The sequence below is a fragment of the Lipotes vexillifer genome, unplaced genomic scaffold (genome assembly GCF_000442215.2).
Source record: "Lipotes vexillifer unplaced genomic scaffold, Lipotes_vexillifer_v1.1 scaffold749, whole genome shotgun sequence".
NCBI lineage: Eukaryota > Metazoa > Chordata > Mammalia > Artiodactyla > Lipotidae > Lipotes > Lipotes vexillifer.
In genome coordinates this window covers 2,379,008-2,399,503 of record NW_006782834.1, presented here as the reverse complement: position 1 = coordinate 2,399,503, position 20,496 = coordinate 2,379,008, and the positions used below count along the sequence as shown (strand labels likewise).

The following is a 20,496-nucleotide window of genomic DNA, read 5'->3' as shown; positions in this document are numbered from 1 at the left end:
TCTTACTGCACACTGGGCACCCCAACTTTAAAGACAGTCACCTGAGAGACAGGCCCTCAAGACACCTGGGTCTAAAGACCAACAGGGCTCACATACATGAGACCTGTGGGGCTGAGGCAAACCGAGGTGCAGTTCTTAAAGGGACCATGTGCAGACTCACCTGCTCTAGGGTGCAGCGCAGAAGCAGCCCTTGAAAATCGCCCAGACCTATCTGTAGAAGACTCATTTGCTAATTTTAAAGCAATTGGTCTGAGGAGCAGGGGCCTGCTGGAATATTCTCCTGGGACGGAGGCTAGTGGGCGCCGTCATCATGCCCTCCCTCTCCTTTGCTAAAGCCCACGGGTGCCGTCTTTTTTCTTCTTTCTTTTTTCCCCCTTCCCATGGGTGTCATCTTTATGCTCCAGTCGGTGGGCGCCATTTTTCACAATTCCTTTCTGTCTTGCTGAAACCAGCGGGAGCCATCTCCCCCGACTTTTAAAAACATTGTTTCTTTATTTTTCCTTTTTCTGGCAGGTGCCATTTTGGCACACCCTCCCCCCACCCACCTCCCTCTAGCCAGTGGGTGCCATTTTGTGCTCTCCCTCTGCTGCACTCCAGAGCACCCATATTTCTCCGAGAGGAGCTTCTGTATACATCTGGTGCCCTGGTTTTCATATTTGGTGACCCAGTTTTTGCAACTACCACCTGGGGGATCACCTGGCTTTGGAGGCCAAGAGGACTTGTGCTCTTGGGTTTCATGGGACTGTAACAATCGGAGATTCAGTTCTTGGCAGCCTACCACTCCTAGGGCACTGCACAGAGAGCAGACTAAAACACACTTCCAGTCTTTTTGAGGAAGAGGCCTATTTGCTTGTCCAGGAGCTTTGGCCTGAGGGACAGGCTTCTGGTTTGGCATATACTTATAGGGGCTTATAGAGCTGCTCTCAGGGGATGGAGGCAGGTAGACTCCGTCTTTGTGCTCTCCCTCTGCTTTATTCTAGCTCACTGCTATCTTCCAGAAAGGAGCTTATACCCTTCTCTGGTGCCCTGATTTTTGCAGATGCTACCAGGGGACACCTCTACATCACTTGGCTCTGGTGGCCAGCCAGGCTGAGCTTGTGGGCCCCACGAGACTATAACCAATGAGAAAGAGTTCTTAAACAGCTACTACTCCCAGGGCACAGCAGGAGGTAACAGACTCAGGAGCTCAGTGTTTTTGTGAAAAATGCCTATTAGCTTATCATTATTGCTGCAACATGAGGCGCAGTCTTCTAATTAAACACACAGCTCAGGGCTGACTGTAAACCTTTCCTGAGAACTCGGAGGGCAGGCATTATCTTCCCCTTCTCCTGCTGTACCCCAGAGTGTCAGCATCTCTCGAAAGGGAGCTCTTTTTTTTTTTTTTTTTAACATTTTTATTGGGGCATAATTTCTTTACAAAAAGGGAGCTCTTTTTTTTTTTTTTTTTAACATCTTTATTGGGGCATAATTTCTTTACAAAAAGGGAGCTCTTATAAGTGTCTGGGGTCCCAGTTTTTGCATCTGGTGCCCTGGTTTTTGCAGCTGCTGCCCAGGGAATATCCCTTGATTGCTTGACTCTGGTGGTTGGGGGGGATGACGTTCCTAGGTCCCACAGGATTGTAACAGTTAGAGAGAGAGTTCTTGGGAGGCTACCATCCCCAGGGCACTGCACAGACAGTGGACTAAAACACTGCCCTAGTCTTTCTGTGAAAGAGGCCTACTTGCTAGTCCTGGAACTTTGGCCACAGCGACAGGCCTCAGGTATGAAACATGTTCAGAGGCTACAGAGGTGCTCTCGGGGAATGTAGGCTGGGGAATACCATCTTTTTGCCCTCCCTCTGCCGTGCAATATGTTACTGGTATCTCCCAGAAAGGAGCTTACACACTAATCTGGAGCCCTGATTTTTATGATTGCTGCCCAGGGGATACCTCCAGATCACTTGGCTCTGGGGGCCAGCAGGGCTTGCACTTGTGGTCTGACAAAACTGTTTATTTTGTATTTTTAAAAGCTGCTGCCTGAGGGTCTGGCTTGTAATCAGCCTGAACTAGATGCTGAGTGAGACCCTTCCCTTGGGAACACTAACTAGTCTTAGCGCACCCTCAGCTACTGGGAGCTCTTAAATACAAAATAGGCTGCTTGGATAATCACAAACATGTTGAGAAACAACCAAGAGTGCTAGGGCAGGGTTGAATGATAAGGTTTGTGTCCTGCACAGGGCCAACCCTTCAGAACTGGGAGAAGCCGCTCTTTCATCTAATGCGTAGAAACCAACATACAGAGTCAAGCAAAGCGAAGAAACAGAGGAGTGTGTTCCAAATGAAAGAACAAGACAAAACCTCAGGAAAAAATCTTAATAAAATAGAGATAAGTAATTAACCCGATAAAGGGTTCAAAGGTAGTGGTCATAAAAATGCTCACTGCGCAAGAGGGAGGAGATATGGGGATATATGGATATGTGTAGCTGATTCACTTTGTTATAAAGCAGAAACTAACACACCATTGTAAAGAAATGACACTCCATTAAAGGTGCTAAAAACATAAAAAAATAATAATAATTTGGAAAAAAAATTGCTGAACTCAAGAGGAATGGATGAACACAGTGAGAACTTCAGCAAAGACATAGAAAATATTTAAAAGTTGTGAACAGAAGTCACAGAGCAAAGAATATGGTAACTGAACTGAAAAATACACTAGTGGGATTCAACAGCAGACTAGATGAAACAGAAGAAAGGGTCAGTGAACTCAAAGACAGGGTAGAAGAACTCACCAAATCAGAGTAGCAAAAAAAAAAGAGTGCAAAAAAGTGAAGATAGCATAAGGAACTTATGGGGTAACATCAAGTGGACTAACGTTGGTATTATAGGAGTCCCAGAAGGACAGGAGAGAGAGAAAGGGGAGAAAATTTATTTGCATAAATGATGGTTGAAACTTCCCTAACCTGGGGAAGGAAACAGACATCCAGATCCAGGAAACCCAGAGAGTTCCAAATAAGATGAACCTAAAGAGACCCACAATAAGACTCATCATAATTAAAATGTCAAAAGTTAAAGACAAGCAGGGAATCTTAAAACAGAAAGAGAAAAACAACTTGTTATGTATAGGGGAACCCCCATAAGACCAGCAGCAGACTTTTCAGCAGAAATTTTGCAGACCAGAAGGGAGTAGCAAGGGAAGGAAAAAAACCTACCACCAAGAATACTCTACCTGCAAAGTTATCATTCAGAACTGAAGGAGAGATGAGAGTTTCCAGACAAGCAAAAGCTAAAGGAGTGCATCACCACTAAACTGTCATTACAAGAAATGTCAAAGGGACATATTTAAGCTGAAAAGAAAGGACACTAATTAGTAACAACCAACCATATGAAAGTATAAAACTCACTGCTAAAGATAAATATATGAGCATACTTCAGAGATATGGTGGCTTGGTTCCAGACCACCACAAAAAAGTGAATATCACAATAAAGCAAGTCACATGAATTTTTTGGTTTCCCAATGCATATAAAAGTTTTGTTTATTCTGTACTATAGACTATTAAGTATGCAATAGCATATGCCTAAAAAACCAGTATGCATACCTTAATTTAAAAATATTTTATTGCTAAAAAATGCTAACCATTTTCTGAACTTTCAGCAAGCTGTACAGTAGTACCATCAAAGATCACAGATCACCATGACATAATAATTTAAAAGTTTGAAAAATTTCAAGAATTACCAAAATATGACAGAGAGACATGAAGTGAACAAATGCTGTTGGAAAAGTAGCACCTACAGAATTGGTCAGGGCAAGGTTGCCACAAACCTTTGATTTGTAAAAAAAAAAAAATGTAGTATCTATGAAGCACAATAAAGTGCAATAAAATAAGGTATTCCTGTATGGTAAAGGTAGTAGATTAGTCACTTTTAAAGCTAGTATGAAGGTTAAAAGACAGAGTAGTGGAAGTAACCATAACGACCATAATTAGTTAAGGAATACACACTATTAAAAGATGTAAAATGTGACATCAAAAACATAAGATATGGGGGATGGGAGAATAAAAATGTAGACCTTTAGAATACATTCAAAGTTAAGTTGTTATCGACTTAAAATAGACTATTATGAGCTGTTATATGTAAGCTTCACGATAACCACAAAGCAAAAACCTATATTAGATACACAAAAGGAAATGAGAAAGGAATATGAGATAGCACTAAAGAAAATCATCAACCACAAAGGAAGAGACCAAGAGAAGAAGAAAGGAACAGAGGAACTACAAAGCAGCCAGAAAACAATTAACAGAATGGCAATAAGAACATACCTTTCAATAATCACTTTAAATGTAAAATGAACTAAATTTTCCGATCAAAAGATATAGAATGATTGAGTGACAAAAACAAGACCCATCTATATGCTGCCTACAGAAGACTCACTTCAGACTTAAGGACACACACAGATTGAAAGTGAAGGGATGGGGACTTCCCTGGCAGTCCAGTGGTTAAGACTCTGCCTTCCAGTGCAGCGGCTGCGGGTTCCACTCCTGGTTGGGGAGCTAAGATCCCACTTGCCTCGTGGCCAAAAATCAAAACATAAAGCAGAAGAAATATGGTAACAAATCAATAAAGACTTTAAAAATGGTCCACATCAAAAAAAAAAAAAAACAAAAACAAGAAAGTGAAGGGATGGAAAAATATATTCCATGCAAATAGAAACCAAAAGAAAGCTGGGGTAGCTATACTTATGTTACGAACGCAAGTCCATGTGCCTGATGCACAGTGAGGCCAAATAATACCAAAACGTCAGAGTTTGGTGTATTGCAGGGCCACGCAAGGAGATGGGTGGCTCATGCCTTAAAAAAACCCAAACTCCCCCACAACTTTCAGCAAAGCCCTTTTATAGGAAAGGTGAGGGAAGGGCATGGTTAGTTGTTGCAGACTTCTTGGTGTGAGATCCTTTGTTCTTGAGGTCAGGTCATGGTCAGGTCACAATGTTCCTATAAACCACCAAAACAAATGTTATTCTCTGTTCTAACAAGAAAGGGCAAGGTGTCAAGTCTCAACTTTCACCCACCAAGTTCCAGGTCCTGGCTAAGAGAAGGGGATCCCTACACAGGTGGGTTACCCTGCCCGGGAGCATTCATCCAGCACCCAGCCTGGGTCCTCCCACCAGTGCCCAGGCCCAGCTGAAGAGGCAGATCTCAGCTGGCGGCACCCTCAGGGCCAGGTCCCCAAACCCTGCCCAGCCATCATCACTAAGGGAGCAAGGCACCCAGGATCCAGCCAGCTCTCAGGCTTTTCATTTCAACTGGAGAGGCTCTGAGGCCTCCATGGCCTGCGACCCATGGAGACTGCTGTTACCTTAATGGCAGTGTCCGTATACTCCAGTTACTGAGGGCTCCCTGGGCTGCAACCCATGGAGACTGCTGCCACCGTTAGGTTGCAGAGGTGCGGATGGAGGAGAGGTCCACTGCTGCTTCAAGGCCTGGGGCCGGCCAGTGGGTGGCTGTAGCAAGGGCTCTGGAGGTCTGCAGGACACAGCCCTCAGCCTGAGGCCAGCAGACCTGGAGGGCCTGGAGAAGGCTGCTATCTGCCTCTCACCACACTCTCTGCCCCAGGACCACTCTTCGGCTGACCGTTGGTGGAGCTGGACCTCTAACTGCCATGTGCTAATGGTCACGAGCTAACAGCTGTGTGCCTGCCCTGCCCCTGTTACAGCGGCAGGTACACGTGCGGGTCAGGTTCTCGTGGCCAAGTGGATACCGGCGTGTGCCACCTCCTTGCCCTCTTCCTGGCTGCCTGCTTCACCTTCCTGTCATAGTCGTCCCAGCAGGGAGTCCAACAGGAGTCAGGGACTGCCAGGCCAGGCCAGGCTGGGGGCAGCGCAGTGGCATGAGGCGGGGCAGCACTGGGCAAGCTGGCTCCAGCGGATGTGGTGTGTGAAGCCACGGCTCATATCCAGCCGCCTGCCAGGCTTGCAGCAGAGCCCTGGCCTGGGACCTGGCACCACTTCCATCTGGAGCCCCCATGTGTCTGACGTTCTGGTATTGTTTGGCCTCACTGTGCATCAAGCTTACAGAGTTGCGTTTGGTAACATATCAGACAAAAATATACTTTAAAACAAAGACTGTGATGAGGGACAAAGAAGGGGATTATATAGTGATAAAGGGATCAGTCCAACAAGAGGATGTAACATTTGTAAATGTTTATGCACCCAATATAGGAGCACATAAATATATAAAGCAAATATTAACAGACCTAAAGGGAGAAATAGACAACAGTACAACAATAGTAGGTGACTTTAATACCCCACTTACATCAGTGGATAGATCATCCAGATAATAAATAAGGAAACATTGGCCTTAAATGACACATTAGACCAGGTGGACTTAACAGAAATATACAGGACATTCCATCCAAAATCAATAGAATACATGTTCTTCTCAAGTACACGTGGAACATTCTCTAGGATAGATCATACGTTAGGCCACAAAACAGGTCTTAACAAATTTAATAAAATTGAAATCATATCAAGCACCTTTTCCAATCACAGTGGCATAAAACTAGAAATCAATTATAAGAAGAAAACTGGAAAATTCTTAAATATGTGAAGATTAAACAGCATGCTCCTGTACAGCCAATATGTCAAAGAAAAAATTGAAAGCGAAATCAAAAAATACCTTGAGACAAAGAAAAATGGAAATATAACATACCAAAATTCATGGGCTTCAGTAAAAGCGGTTCTAAGAGGAAAGTTCATAGTGATAAATGCCTACTGCAAGAAATGAGAAAAATCTCAAATAAACAACCTAACTTTATACCTCAAAGAACTAGAAATAGAAGAATAAATAAAGCCTGAAGTTAATAGAAGGAAAGAAATAACCAAGATCATAGTAGAAATAAATGAAAAGAAACAAAGACAATAGAGAAGATCAGTGAAACCAAGAGCTGTTATTTTTAAATAAACAAAATCAACAAACCTTTAGCTAGACTCACTAAGAAAAGAAGAGAGGACTCAAATAAATAAAATCAGAAATGAAAGAGAAGACATTACAGATGATACCATAGAAACATAAAGGATCATAAGAGACTACTACAAATAAAGTATATGCCAACAAATTGGGCAACCAAGAAGACATGGATAAATTCCTAGAAACAAACAACCTTCCAGGAGTGAATCAGGAAGAAACAGAAAATCTGAACAGACTGATTATTAGTAAGTAGATTGAATCAGTAATCAAAAACTTCCCCCAAATAAAAGTCCAGATGGCATCACTGGCAAATTCTACTAAACATTTGAAAAGAATTAACACCAATCCTTCTCAAACTCTTCCAAGAAATAGAAGAGGAGGGAACACTTCCGAGCTCACAACTCAGTTTATGGTCAGCATTATCCTGATACCAAAACCAGACAAAGACACTACAAAAAAATGAGAATTACAGGCCAGTATCCCTGAGGAACATAAATGCAAAAATCCTTAAAATATTAGCAAACTGAGTTCAACAATACATTGAAAGGATTATACACCATGATCAATTGGGATTTATTCCAGGGATACAAAGATGGCTCGATATTCATAAATCAATCAGTGAGATACTCCAGATTAACAAAACGAAGGATAAAAATCATGTGATCATCACAAAAGATGCGGAAAAAGCGCTTGACAAAATTTAACAGACATTTTTGATAAAAAATTCTCAACAAAGTCAGTATAGAGGGAATGTGCCTAGACATAGTAAAGGCTATCTATGAGAGCCCACAGCTAATATGCTCAGTGGTGAAAAGCTGAAAGCTTTTCCTCTAAAATCATGTTCAAACAAGGATGGCTACTCTTATCACTTCTGTTCAACATAGTATTAGAAGTCCTAGCCAGAGCAGTCCAGCAAGGAAAAGAAATTAAGGCATCTGAATTGGAAAGGAAGAAGTAAAACTGTCATTTGCAGATGACATGATATTATATACAGAAAGCCCTGAAGACTCCTCCCAAAACCAGAACTAATAAATTCAGTGAAGTTGCAGGCTGCAAAATCAATTCACAGAAATCTGTTGTGTTTCTATACACCGATAATGAATTATCAGAAAGAGAAATAAAGAAAATAACCCCATTTATAATTGCACCAAAAATAATAAAATACTTGTGAATAAATTTAACCAAGGAGGTGAAAAACCTGTATGCTGAAAACTGTAGACATTGATGAAAAATGGTGAAGAAGACTCAGATGAATAGAAGGATAGTCCATGCTCATGGACTGGAAGATTCCATATTGTTAAAATGTCCATACTACCCAAAGCAATCTACATAGTTAGTGCAATCCCTTTCAAAATTCCAATGGCATTTTTCACAGAAATAGGACCAAAAAAAATCCTAAAACTTGTATGGAACCACAAAAACCCCCAAGAAATCTTGAGAAAGAAGAACAAAGCTGAAGGCATTGTGCTCCATGATTTCAAACTATATTATAAAGCTATAGTAATCAAAACAGTATGGTATTGGCATAAAAACAGACACATAGATCAGTGAAATAGAATGGCAAGCCCAGAAATAAACTCATGTGTATATGGTCAATTAACTTATGGCAAAGGAGCCAGTATACAGTGGGGAAAGGACAGTCTCTTTAGTAAATGGTGTTTGGAAAACTGAACAGCCACAGGCAAAAGAATGAAACTGGACCACTATCTTACATCATATCTAAGAATTAACTCAAAATGTATTAAAGACTTGAATGTATTGGGTTGGCCAAAAAGTTTGTTTGGGTTTTTCCAAAACATCTTATGGGAAAACCTGAGCGAACTTTTTGGCCAACCCATAAGACCTGAACCATAAAACTCCTAGAGGAAACATAAGTGGTAAGCACCTTGACATTGGTCTTGGCAGTGATTTTTTGGATATGACACCAAAAGCAAAAGCAACAAAAGCAAAAATCAACAAGTGGGACTGTACCAAACTAAGAAGTTTCTGCACAGCAAAGGAAACCATCTAAAAATGAAAATACAGGGGGCTTTCCTGGTGGCACAGTGGTTAGGAGTCCACCTACCAATGGACTCGAGCCCTGGTTCGGGAAGATCCCACATGCCATGGAGCAACTAAGCCCATGCGCTACAGCTACTGAGCCTGCATTCTAGAGCCCGCAAGCCACAACTGCTGAAGCCCCCATGCCTAGAGCCCCTGCTTTGCAACAGGAGAAGCCATCACAATGAGAAGCCCGTGCACCGCAATGAAGAGTAGCCCCCACTCGCTGCAACTAGAGAAAAGCCTGCATGCAGCAATGAAGACCCGCTGCAGCCAAAAATAAATCATATAAATTAATTAATTAATTTTTTTAAAAAGGCCCCCAGGGACTTACCTGGTTAAAAGAAAAAAAAAATGAAAATACAGCCTGATTGGGAGATAATATGCAAATCATACATATGATAAAAGGTTAATATCCAAAATATATAAAGAACTCATACAACTCAATAGGAAAAAAACAATCTATATAAAAAATGGGCAAAGACCTGAATAGGTATTTTTTCAAATAAGATATACAGATGGCCAGCAGACACATGGAAAGATCAACCACAATGAGAAGGACTTCCCTGGCCGTCCAGGGGTTAAGACTCTGTGCTTCCACTGAAGGGGGCATGGGTTCAATCCCTGGTCAGGGAACTGAGATCCCACATGCTGTGCAGTGCGGCCAAGAAAAATAAAAATTAAAAAACCCAGTGAGATATCACCTTACACCTGTTAGAATGGCTATTATCAAAAAGACAAGAAATAACAAATGTTAGGATATGAAGAAGGAAACCTTTGTACACTACTGGTGAGAATGTAAATTGGTGCAGTCGCTATGAAAAACAGTATGAGGGTTCCTCAAAAAGTTAAAAATAGAACTTCTGTATGATCCAACAATTTCACTTCTGGGTATTTACCCAAAGAAAATGAAAACAGTTAGAAAGATTTCTGCACCTCCATGTTCTTTGTGGCATTATTTACAGTAGCCAAGGTATGGAAGCCACCTAAGTGTCCATCGACAGATGAATGGATAAAGAAGATGTGGCACCTATATACAATGGAATATTACTCAGCCATAAAAAGAATGAAATAATGTCATTTGCAACAACATGGATGGATCTTGAGGGCATTTTGCCAAGTGAAATAAGTCAGATGGAGAAAAACAACGTATGATCTCACTTATATGTGGAATCTAAAAACAGAAGCAACCACCAAGCTCATAGATACAGAGAACAGATTGGTGTCTGCCAGAGATGGGGGTGGGGGTTGAGCAGAACTGGTGAAAAGAGTCAAAATGCACTAACTTCCAGTTACAAAGTAAGTAAGTCATGGGGATCTAATTGGCAACTAGAGTTCATAATACTATATTGCACATTTGCGAGTTGCCAAGAGACTAAATCCTAAAAGTTCTCATCACACACAAAAATATTTTGTAACTGTGTATGGTAATGGATGTTAATTAGACTTAATTGTGGTGATCATGTCACAGTATATACAAATATCAAGTCACTATGTTTTCTTGAAAGAAAACAAGAATGGAGCAAAAGCATACTGGGAATAAATAAGGTCAAACTTGCCTTGAACTTCATGCAGTGTTTGTTATGCTCTTTTTGGTAGACTCAGTCTTTTGTGTGATTCATTGATGAATCTGATAGGCTTTAGGGGGCCAAATACAGGAAAATCCCACTACCTCATTCCCTGTAGGCCCACATGCCTGGGCCTAAAATGCCGGTCATTGTGAGCCTAAGGACTGAAAACATGTGCAAACTTTTTCCTTTCTAACTAAACTCTATTTTTTAAAATGATACAATTACTGAGAGCCTATTCAGTGTATTTAATCTTAAATTGCTTGGCCAGTGAGGTGGGTAGAGGCTAGACGTCTGGAAGAGTCTGAGGAGGAGAGATGGGTTTTGTAAAAGTAGGTTCACTTCACGACAGTTTAAAATGTTTCACTGAGTAAATATGTATGTACACACACACAGAGAAAAATACATTTAAGTATGTAATAGCTTGGTGAATTTTCATAAACAATATATCAGTGTAATCGAGACCCAGAACCAAAAACAGAACCTAGCTAGCATCCCAGATGCTCCCCTTGTGCCTCTTCCAGTTATTACCTCCCACTCAGGGTACTGTTCTGACATCTGATGCCATAGAAGTGTTTTGCCTGATTTTGTACTCTATACTAATTAAATCATTCAGTGTGTAGATGTTTGTATCTGTTCATAGGTTTAAAATTTGTGGCATTTATGCACATACATATAGTTAAGAGTTTATTAATTTTCAATACTATACAAAATTCCATGGTATAAATACACCACAATTTATCCATTCTACTGTTTATAGGCATTTGGATGGTTTGTAGTTTGGGGCTTTTATGAATAGTGCTACTTTCTAAATATTCTATTAATTAATATTGATACACATATGCATGAATTTCCTAGGACATTTCACGGTTTTATATATATATATATAGTCAGTGAATTCTTAAGTATTCTTCAGCACTGCAGTCAATATATTTACTAGGTGTACTTTACTCAAATGAGAGCTATAGTTGTAGATATTACCAGATCCTTCCCTTCTTAGTGTTCTCACTGGGCTTTGCCTGTACCTAAGATTCTTAACATGTATTCTGGTTAAGTATGCATATTCATGTCTTTTGTTAGCTTGAGTGCTTTTCAGCTTTATTTTACTTACTTGTGTGTCCCAGCACCTGGCACAGTACCTAAAATACAGTAAGCCAGTTGAGTGAATGGTGATAGCCATCACCATTGCCAGTGATTAACACAGCAAGTCCCCTGAGTTATGTGAACCGTTTAGCTAGGGTAAAATCCTTGCTTTAGTCTGACATCTCAGAGTCAAAGGGTCAAAGGGTTAGGAATGGGAAGTGATCACTCTCTGAGAAGCCCAGAACTGAGGGCTCAGAGCTGAACACGCTGTGTGGTTAGAGGGAATTGCTGTGGCTTTACAAGCCTCTTGGAGATTTCAGGTGTTAACAGTAATGATTCCAAGGGATAGTCTGGGGGGCAGATATAAATAGCAGAACACAAATGAGGTAATGTGCCACTGCCAAGCTATTGCTGGGGATGTTTATAAAAAGAAAAGCATTCCCTTCTCAGCTCTCAGTGTCAACAGCCTCCTATCCTGAAGACACGTTCACCACCACTGAGAGACTGGGGGAGACTACTAGCATCATTTAAACCTCCACAGGCAGAAAAGCCAGGTAAACATTTTGACTTATTTACAGTCAGACTATGGAAGTGAAGAATTTTCGAGAAAATCCTGATTCAGAGCTTGCTTGGTACATACTGCCTTGTGACAGTTATCTGTCAAGTATTATTTTCCAAATCTTTTTTTAAAGGGAAGCTTCACACAAGAGTGGCATGTTTGTACTATCTTTTGATATCTTTAGTGAAAGAAACTGCTCCTGAATAAAGATGGGGATCTGGGGCCAAAGGGAAGACTATCTTCTTTCCCCTGTGCTGTTCTTCCCCATTTTCAGATGCCATAATATGGTGATTGGTAGGATAAAAGAAGAGATTTCAGTTCAGTTCCAGCCATGTCAACTTTGTTGTAGGTATGTGGAAGGAACTATAAACCAGTCTTCAGTTGAATCAGTTAATGGCTCTGGCACAGCTTCAGCCCTTGACGGCCTCTTACCCTCCTGTTTACCTGCTCCTGTCTCATGAACTTTGGGATGAATATTGGGCATTCAGCCAGTAGAATTATATAATCTTACTAGAATTGCTTCCTACCCATTTCCTTCTTATTCCTGCCTTCAGAAAGTTATGCAAGACACTTGTTTTATCCTTGGCTTCTCTTAAATGTGAATATTTGGGAGAAGCAGACTGCCTCGGATAACCTTCTGGTTTTTACCACTACTGGCCTCCATCCTAGCCAAATGGGCATGACTTGGTTTGCAAAGAGGATCAAAGAATGGATGATATGCGTGGATACTAACTCCTGGAGAATTCTTGGAGACTGGGATCTAGGGGACCAATCTGAAATGGTTGTTTTTTAGTTTGTGATTTCCTATGTATGCTGAGGCGAGATTTAGAGATAGGAAGAAAAAATGACTACCAGTGACTATGGTGGGAGAGACAACATGTCTAAAAGAGAATGGAAATGGACAGATTTAATCTTGAGCAAACTGCTGGAGTTCTCTGAGCTTTGGTTTCCTCATCTGTAGAATGAGGGTGTTAGACCACCAGACAAAGTCTAATGACCTTTCCAGCCATTGGAAATTTATTAATAATCACTTCCTAACCATTATGATACCCACTGTTACCCAGAATGAAAAAATATATATAGTGTGTCATCCTGTCCTACTTCCCTAAACCTTTTCTTTAAGTCTACTAAATCGGAATTTTTTCTTTCTAATTTAGAAGAGAAAAATGAAGGCAGGACATTTTGAAATGGTCACCGTGCTGCTGGCACCTATGATTCTAATGGACATCTTCCAGGTAATGTTAGGAATGGGAAGCATGTGGTCACTGGAATGGGAACTCTTGATATAAGGTTGCCTGAGGCATTTGTGTGGGTTGATGATAGAAATGAGAACAGAGAGAGTAGGTAAATTAGTTTTTTACAAGTAGATCTTATCTTTTACACACCGATAGGTGTTAACTGTAGAAAATTGAAAAATTAAAATTAATCAAAAAGAGGAAAGTAAAAATCATCCACAATCTTCCACCCAGAGGGAAAGACTCAATCTGTTGGTGTGTATTCTTCTCAGCTTTCTTCTATGTGTTTATGTTTGTAATTTACAAAAATGGATTCACACTATACATAGTATTTTTTTTACCTTTTTAAGTTAATATTGTGCTACAGATGTCTGTCCATGGCATCAGATATTCTAAAAATATGTATTTTTCTTCAGATAAGATGACACTGCAATGTTTATCTACATGTTTTCCATTAAACTATATAGTGACTATTTTCCCACATTCAGTATTCTTTTTTTTTCTGATAGAGAGTTTATGATTTTATTTTTTACAATTGAATCTTTAAACATTCTGTGTCATATTTTTATGTAAAGTATGAGCCAGGTACCTCGCTTGATATGTCCCGCCACATTGTTACCTCTCACATCACTACTGAATGAGTATTTGTCCACGGATTTGAAGTACGTTCTTTAAAATGTGTTAAATTCTTAAAATTTTACCCATTTTTAAATTTAATATTCTGATATATTGTTTATGCAATCACTGTATATTCTGTTACCTGGTCTGCAGTGTGACTTTTTAAAAATTGAAGTATAATTCACATATAAAAATATACCATTTTACTTTAAAAAAAATTTTTTTTTAATTTATTTAATTTGGCTGTTTTGGGTCTTCGTTGCTGTGCGTGGGCTTTCTATAGTTGCGGCGAGCGGGGGCTACTCTTTGTTGCGGTGTGCAGGCTTCTCAATGTGGTAGCTTCTCTTGTTGCAGAGCATGGGCCCTAGGCGCACGGGCTTCAGTAGTTGTGGCACACGGGCTCAGGAGTTGTGGCTTGTGGGCTCTAGAGTGCAGTTTCAGTAGTTGTGGTGCATGGGCTTAGTTGCTGTGCGGCATGTGGGATCTTCCTGGCCCAGGGATCGAATCCGTGTCCCTGCATTGGCAGGCGGATTCTTAACCGCTGCTCCACCAGGGAAGTCCCCAAAATATACCATTTTAAAGTGTACAGTTCAGTGATTTTCATATATTCACTATGCTGTGCAACCATCACCACTATCTCATTATAGGACATTCCCATCATGCCAAAAAAGAAATCCTGTAGCTATAAGCAGTCAGTCCCAGTTCCCTCTTCCCTGCATCCCCTGGGATGCACTTTGTCTCTATGGATTTGCATATTCTGGACATTTTATCTGAATGGAATCATACAATATCTGGCCTTTTGTGTGGCTTCTTTTACTTAGCATAACGTTTTCAAGGTTCATCCATGTTGCAGTGTATATTAGCACATCCTTCTTTTTTATAGTTTAATAATATTCCATTGCATGGTTATGCCACATTTTTTAAATCCATTCATTAATTGATGGACATTTGGGTTGGCCCCACTTTTTTGTTCTTATGAATGAATAGTCCTGCCACAAACTTTCATGCAAAGGTTTTTGTTTGTGGGAACATATATTTTCAGTTCTCTTGGGTATATACCCAGGAGTAGAATTGCTGGGTCATGTGACTCTAACTTTTCCACAGTGGCTGCACCATTTTAATTACTTATACGGCAGGGTATGAGGGTTCTATTTCTCTACATCCTTGCTGACACTTGCTATTTTCCTTTTTTTTTTTTGGATGTGTTGGGTCTTCGTTGCTGCGTGCAGGCTTTCTCTAGTTGCAGTGAGCGGGGGCTACTCTTTGTTGCGGTGCACAGGCTTCTCATTGTGGTGGCTTCTCTTGTTTTGGAGCACGGGCTCTAGGCACGTGAGCTTCGGTAGTTGTGGCACGCAAGCTCAGTAGTTGTGATGCACGGGCTTAGTTGTTCCGAGGTATGTGGGATCTTCCCAGACCAGAGGTTGAACCTGTGTCTCGTGTCTCCTGCCTTGGCAGGCGGATTCTTAACCACTGCGCCGCCAGGGAAGTCCCTATTTTCCTTTTTCTTCCTTATCTTTATACCATCCTAATGGGTGTGAGGTGGTATCTCACTGTGGTTTTGATTTGCCTTTTTAATATTCTTCTGCAGCATAAATTTGATGTGTTTGTTTTATGAACGTTTCATAATTTGTTTAACCAATTTCTTTTTTTAACCATTCAGGTCATTTTTACATTTTTGTGATAAACCTTTGGTAATTGAATTTCATCCATATAGGCTTTTGTTTCAATGGATAACTCAGAGGAAGAAAATATAATCAGTGTGTTCACCTAGCCTTTGTACCTGTTCCTTGTGCATTCAGTTTCCCCTGAATTGTGGTGACATTTGTGGGCTTTTTCAGTGCTCAAGGTACTCACTATACAGAACACACAATCAGCGGTGGCCTTTGGCCAGAAAGACTTGATGTCTAAAATTAGACATGCAGAGACTGGTTAGAGGCACAGGGGGAAAGACAGGATCATATTGGATCAACCCTTGATATGGTGTGAGGAATGCGGGGTGGTGGTTTCAGGGTGTGATGTCTTATAAGATGTTGAAGTCTTGAAGATAAATTAGGCGTTGGCGCCCAAGATGCACTCTGGTACATTCTGTGCTCTGGAGGAAAGTGCATTTCTTGGCTAGGTGATGGCAATGATTTGATCTCATGAAGCTCAAATTCCCACTTCAAGAAAGTGACCTACAGACCCAGGAGTTCAGGGGTCTCAGTGACTTCCCCAGCAGAATATTCTGTGGCTGGTAATCAAGACCGTTTCTGATGCCAGCACAATTCCTACATTCATAAAACGGTGTTGTGAATTGCCTTCCCAGCCTTTCATAAGGGTTGTTATGAGGACAAAATTAAACTCCTTTTTTAAAAAGTACTGCTACATAAATGTCAGTGATCTTCATCATCAGAAACACAACACTTTGGTTAAGAGAATGGACTCTGGAGCCAGATTGCCTGGGTTCAAATATCAATTCCAAACAAGTTAATCTCTCTGTGCCTTAGTTTCCTCATCCTTAAAAAAGGAACGAATAATAGTACCTACCTACCTCACAGGGTTACCGTGAAGATTAAATGCATTAATATATGTGCACACTTAGTGCTTCGCATACAGAAAGCACTCTGGATGTTAGGCCTTAATGATGAAGTGGCCACAGGGGGTGACTGAGAAGGAGAAATCTAAGAAAATTTCACAAATGAATAGATGGTTTTGTATAAGGACTAGGTTGATGGTAGTTGTAGGCAGTAAGATTATAAGTTTGGTCTTGGTCTTAGATCGTTTTGTTTGAAGGGTCTTTGAGCAATTCTAGTGGAGTTAGTAAGTAGGCAGCTGCTATACATATCTTGCACTTACAGGACAGGTCAGAGGTATTTAGACGATAACTGAAACTATGGGTCGTATATAATTGCCTAAGGGTAGAATTGAGAGTTGGAAAATAAGTAGCCTTGAGAAACACCAGCGTTTAATGGCCGACTAAAATATGCTAGATCTGCAAAGGAGTCTAAGAAGAAATGTTTCCTTAGTGAGAGCTATTTGGATGGAGGAATGGGGGTGGGAAACCGGATTGAAGAGGGTTGGGATATGAGTGGAAATGAAACGGAGATGGCAAAGATAGATGTCTTTTTGAAGTTTGCCTCTGAGGGGAGAAGAGAGATAGTGAGAAGGAGGTATCAAGTTATATTTTGCTTTTTCTTAAGTTGGTTCCCTGCACCGCCTCTTCCTTTCCACACACACACTCACACGCTTTAAGAATCATTCACAGGGAGCCCGCAACTTTAACAGATCCTGGCTAAGTGTTTCTATAAAGTCTCCAACTGAGGTTGCAACTTATGCAGTCAGTGTACCATACAAGTATAGAGTAGCGGAAAGAGACAAATGATATGGAGGGCATTACCCTTTTACTTGTCGAAACCCTTAGATGGTGTCTCTGGGCAGATGTGCTCACCCGGTGTTTTGATCCATAGGCCTGAGCACAGGGTTCTTACTTGGTTCACTTGAACTAAATATTTTGCCAGTTGCTGTGCTAGATGCTTGGAATTCAGAAGATAAATATGATACATATCGTGCCCTTGAGGAACTTACAGTATAATACAGTCTGCCCTCCATATCCATACATGCATGACCCCGCAGATAAGAGAGGGCCCACTGTATTCATTGTACTGTGCCTTTTTTTTTTTTGGCTGCACCACGTGGCATGCAGGATCTTAGTTCCCCGACCAGGGTTCAAACCAGCACCCCTGGTTTGTGCAACCGCGGAGCCTTAACCACTGGACTGCCGGGGAAGGCTGTACCATGCCAGTTTTATAAAGAACTTGAGCATTTGTGGATTTTGGTGTTTGCGGGGGCTCCTGGAACCAATCCCCCATGGATACTGAGGGAAGACTGTACATATATTCCTATTACGAAATGATAAGAATAAGCACAGCTTGTTGAAGGCTTGATATGTGCCTTGGGGCTAAGGACTTGCATATATTCATTATATCATTTAATCCTCACAGCAATCCTGCAATTAAGATATCATTTCCTCACGTTATCCCCATTTTTTTAGATGAAAAAAATTGAAGCTCAGAAATGTCAAGTAACTTTCCCATAAGTAATTAGTACCTAGTTACTAACAGAAATGGAATTTGAACCCAGATCTATCTGATTCAAAGCTAGTAGTGTTCGTTACACTACACTGCCCTGCTTCTTATGTTATGTGTGTCATTTAAAGATGCTTAGTCCTTTTCCAGTTACTTGTAACGGAAAGACAATTCAAACTAGCTCAGATAAATAGGGAATTTACTGATTCTTATGACTGAAGTAACATACAGTTTCCAGGTAAAGCTAGACTCAGGCCTTAAGTAATGTTATCAGGCCCTCATCTCTCTCTTCACCTCTCAGCTCTGCAGACCTTCCTTTGTTGGCTTTATTTGTAGACAGGATTCTCCATGGGACTAAATGGATAACTATTGGCTGCCACAAGCCAATATTATCCTTAGAGATTATGGTTATAGAGAAAGAAAGCCTTTTGTTTTTCTGGGAGTGCTCTGCTTTTTAAGCCTGCATCGTCGCTTATCATAGGGCCTGAAGATGCACAATCAGTCCTAGCTGAACCACACAGACAAGGGGGAGGGGCCATCATCAAAGCAAAAAGGGTAATATTTGCCTTTATATATTTATCCTTCATGTAAAGTGTTTCACACAAGATATTTCAAATTTACTCAACAGTCTTGAGTGGTTGAGGAAATTAGCTAAGAATATTGTTCAAAGCCAGGACTGCCACCCACTTTCTTCAGTTTCACCCTCATTGTTCTTTCCTCTGTACCACAGGGTTCCAACGAATGAGTTGTAGGCATGGTCATTTACTCTTTCATACAAATATGTGAGAAAAGTTATCATTAGCAGTGGAAGATACTTCCTACGTAAAAACATATCCAAAGTTCATTGTAAGCAAGGGAGAGAGTCTTGGCATGAGGGGGTGGATGCGATAAATTGAGAGAAATGATGTACACCAAATATCTTTATTTCGAGAATATTAATGTCCTTTTCCTTTGAAGGTACAAGCTGAAATGTTAGATATGGCAGATAACGCATTTGATGACGAATACCTGAAATGCACTGACAGGATGGAAATCAAATATGTTCCCCAATTGCTCAAGGAGGAAAAAGCAAGCCTCCAGCTCTTGGAAGATGTGTGGGAAAGTGCAGAAGCCAAGTGGGAAGCTCGGAAGACTCAGCTCTTTCTCCCAATGGGTTTTAAGGATAACCATGGAATAGCCCTGATGGCATATGTTTCTGAAGCTCAGGAGCAAACTTCCTTTTACCATCTGTTCAATGAAGCTGGGAAAATGGCTGGCCGGTCTCGAAAAGATTATGTCTATGGCTTCCAGTTCAAAGCTTTTCATTTTTACCTGACAAAAGCTCTGCAGTTGCTGAGAAGATCTTGTGAGAACAGTTACAAAAACGTGGTGTATAGCGTAAGGCAGACTACTTTATTTACATTTGGAGGACTAAACCAAGTCCGATTTGGCCATTTCACTTTGGCATATTCAACCAAACCTCAAGTTGCTAATGACCAAGACGTTCTGTTAACCATCAACACATGCTTTGGAATTGCCGTTGAAAAATTTTTTGATAAAGAAAGTGAAAGAATTATTTTAATACCTCTGAATGAGGTTTTTCATGTGTCACAGGGTGGGGCTGGCAATAACCTTATCCTTCAAAGCACAAACAAGACCTGCAGCCATTATGAGTGTGCATTTCTAGGTGGTAAGTGTCTCTGTTCTGTCTGTGCATGTCTGAGAAAGAAGGAGTGAGACCCTTAGGCCCAGGGAGAGGTCAGGAAGAAAATTGGGAGGTTTTAAAAGGAGGCAAAACATTGGTGGTCTCTCATCTAGCTCTTTTCATACTGTTAGTTTCTTTTTTCATAATTTAATTGTATCAAAATAATACATTTACGGTATTATTGAAAGTTAAAAAACCAAAATACTAATATAAGGTAATGGTTCTCAACTAGCAGTTTTGCCCACTAGGGTCAGTTGACCGTAACTGGAAACATTTTTAATTGTCACGACTATCTTTAGTTGCTGCTAGCATCTAGTGGGTATAGGCCAAGGAACAAAACCTGCCTGGTGGCTCTCATTTAATTGGAAGTCTAGAGGTGGGCTGTCCAGAGTTGGTACAGGGTCTCAACTACATCATGAGTAACTCAGACTCTTTGTCATCCACCAATTTTAGCATGTTGGTTTGTTGATTCATGTTTTCAGTGTGACTGTTGGCAGCTGTAGGCATCAATCCGCGTTCAAGACAAAAAGAAAGGATAGGTGGACGGCAGCCAAATCTGCCTGTTTAATCAGGAGGGTAAAAGCTTTCCGAGAAATTCCGAGTAGACTGATTGCACATCATCGACCAGAACAGCTACTTGATCGTCTGTAACTGTAAGAAAATCTTGAAAAGAGGATAATTAGCTTTTCCAGACTCTGTCGTGT

At 40.8% G+C, this 20,496-nt stretch overlaps 1 protein-coding gene across 2 annotated transcripts in view; it reads left to right on the top strand.

Moving 5' to 3' along the window:
- The first annotated feature begins 13,357 nt into the window (after positions 1-13,357).
- The window catches only part of ART3 (ADP-ribosyltransferase 3 (inactive)), a 36,232-nt gene continuing 29,093 nt past the window's right edge, over positions 13,358-20,496 (top strand). For both annotated transcript variants that reach the window (XM_007455426.1, XM_007455425.1), the window contains exons 1-2: positions 13,358-13,426; positions 19,066-19,777. In XM_007455426.1, coding sequence (XP_007455488.1) covers positions 13,358-13,426; positions 19,066-19,777 — 781 coding nt within the window. The remainder of the gene's footprint in view (positions 13,427-19,065; positions 19,778-20,496) is intronic.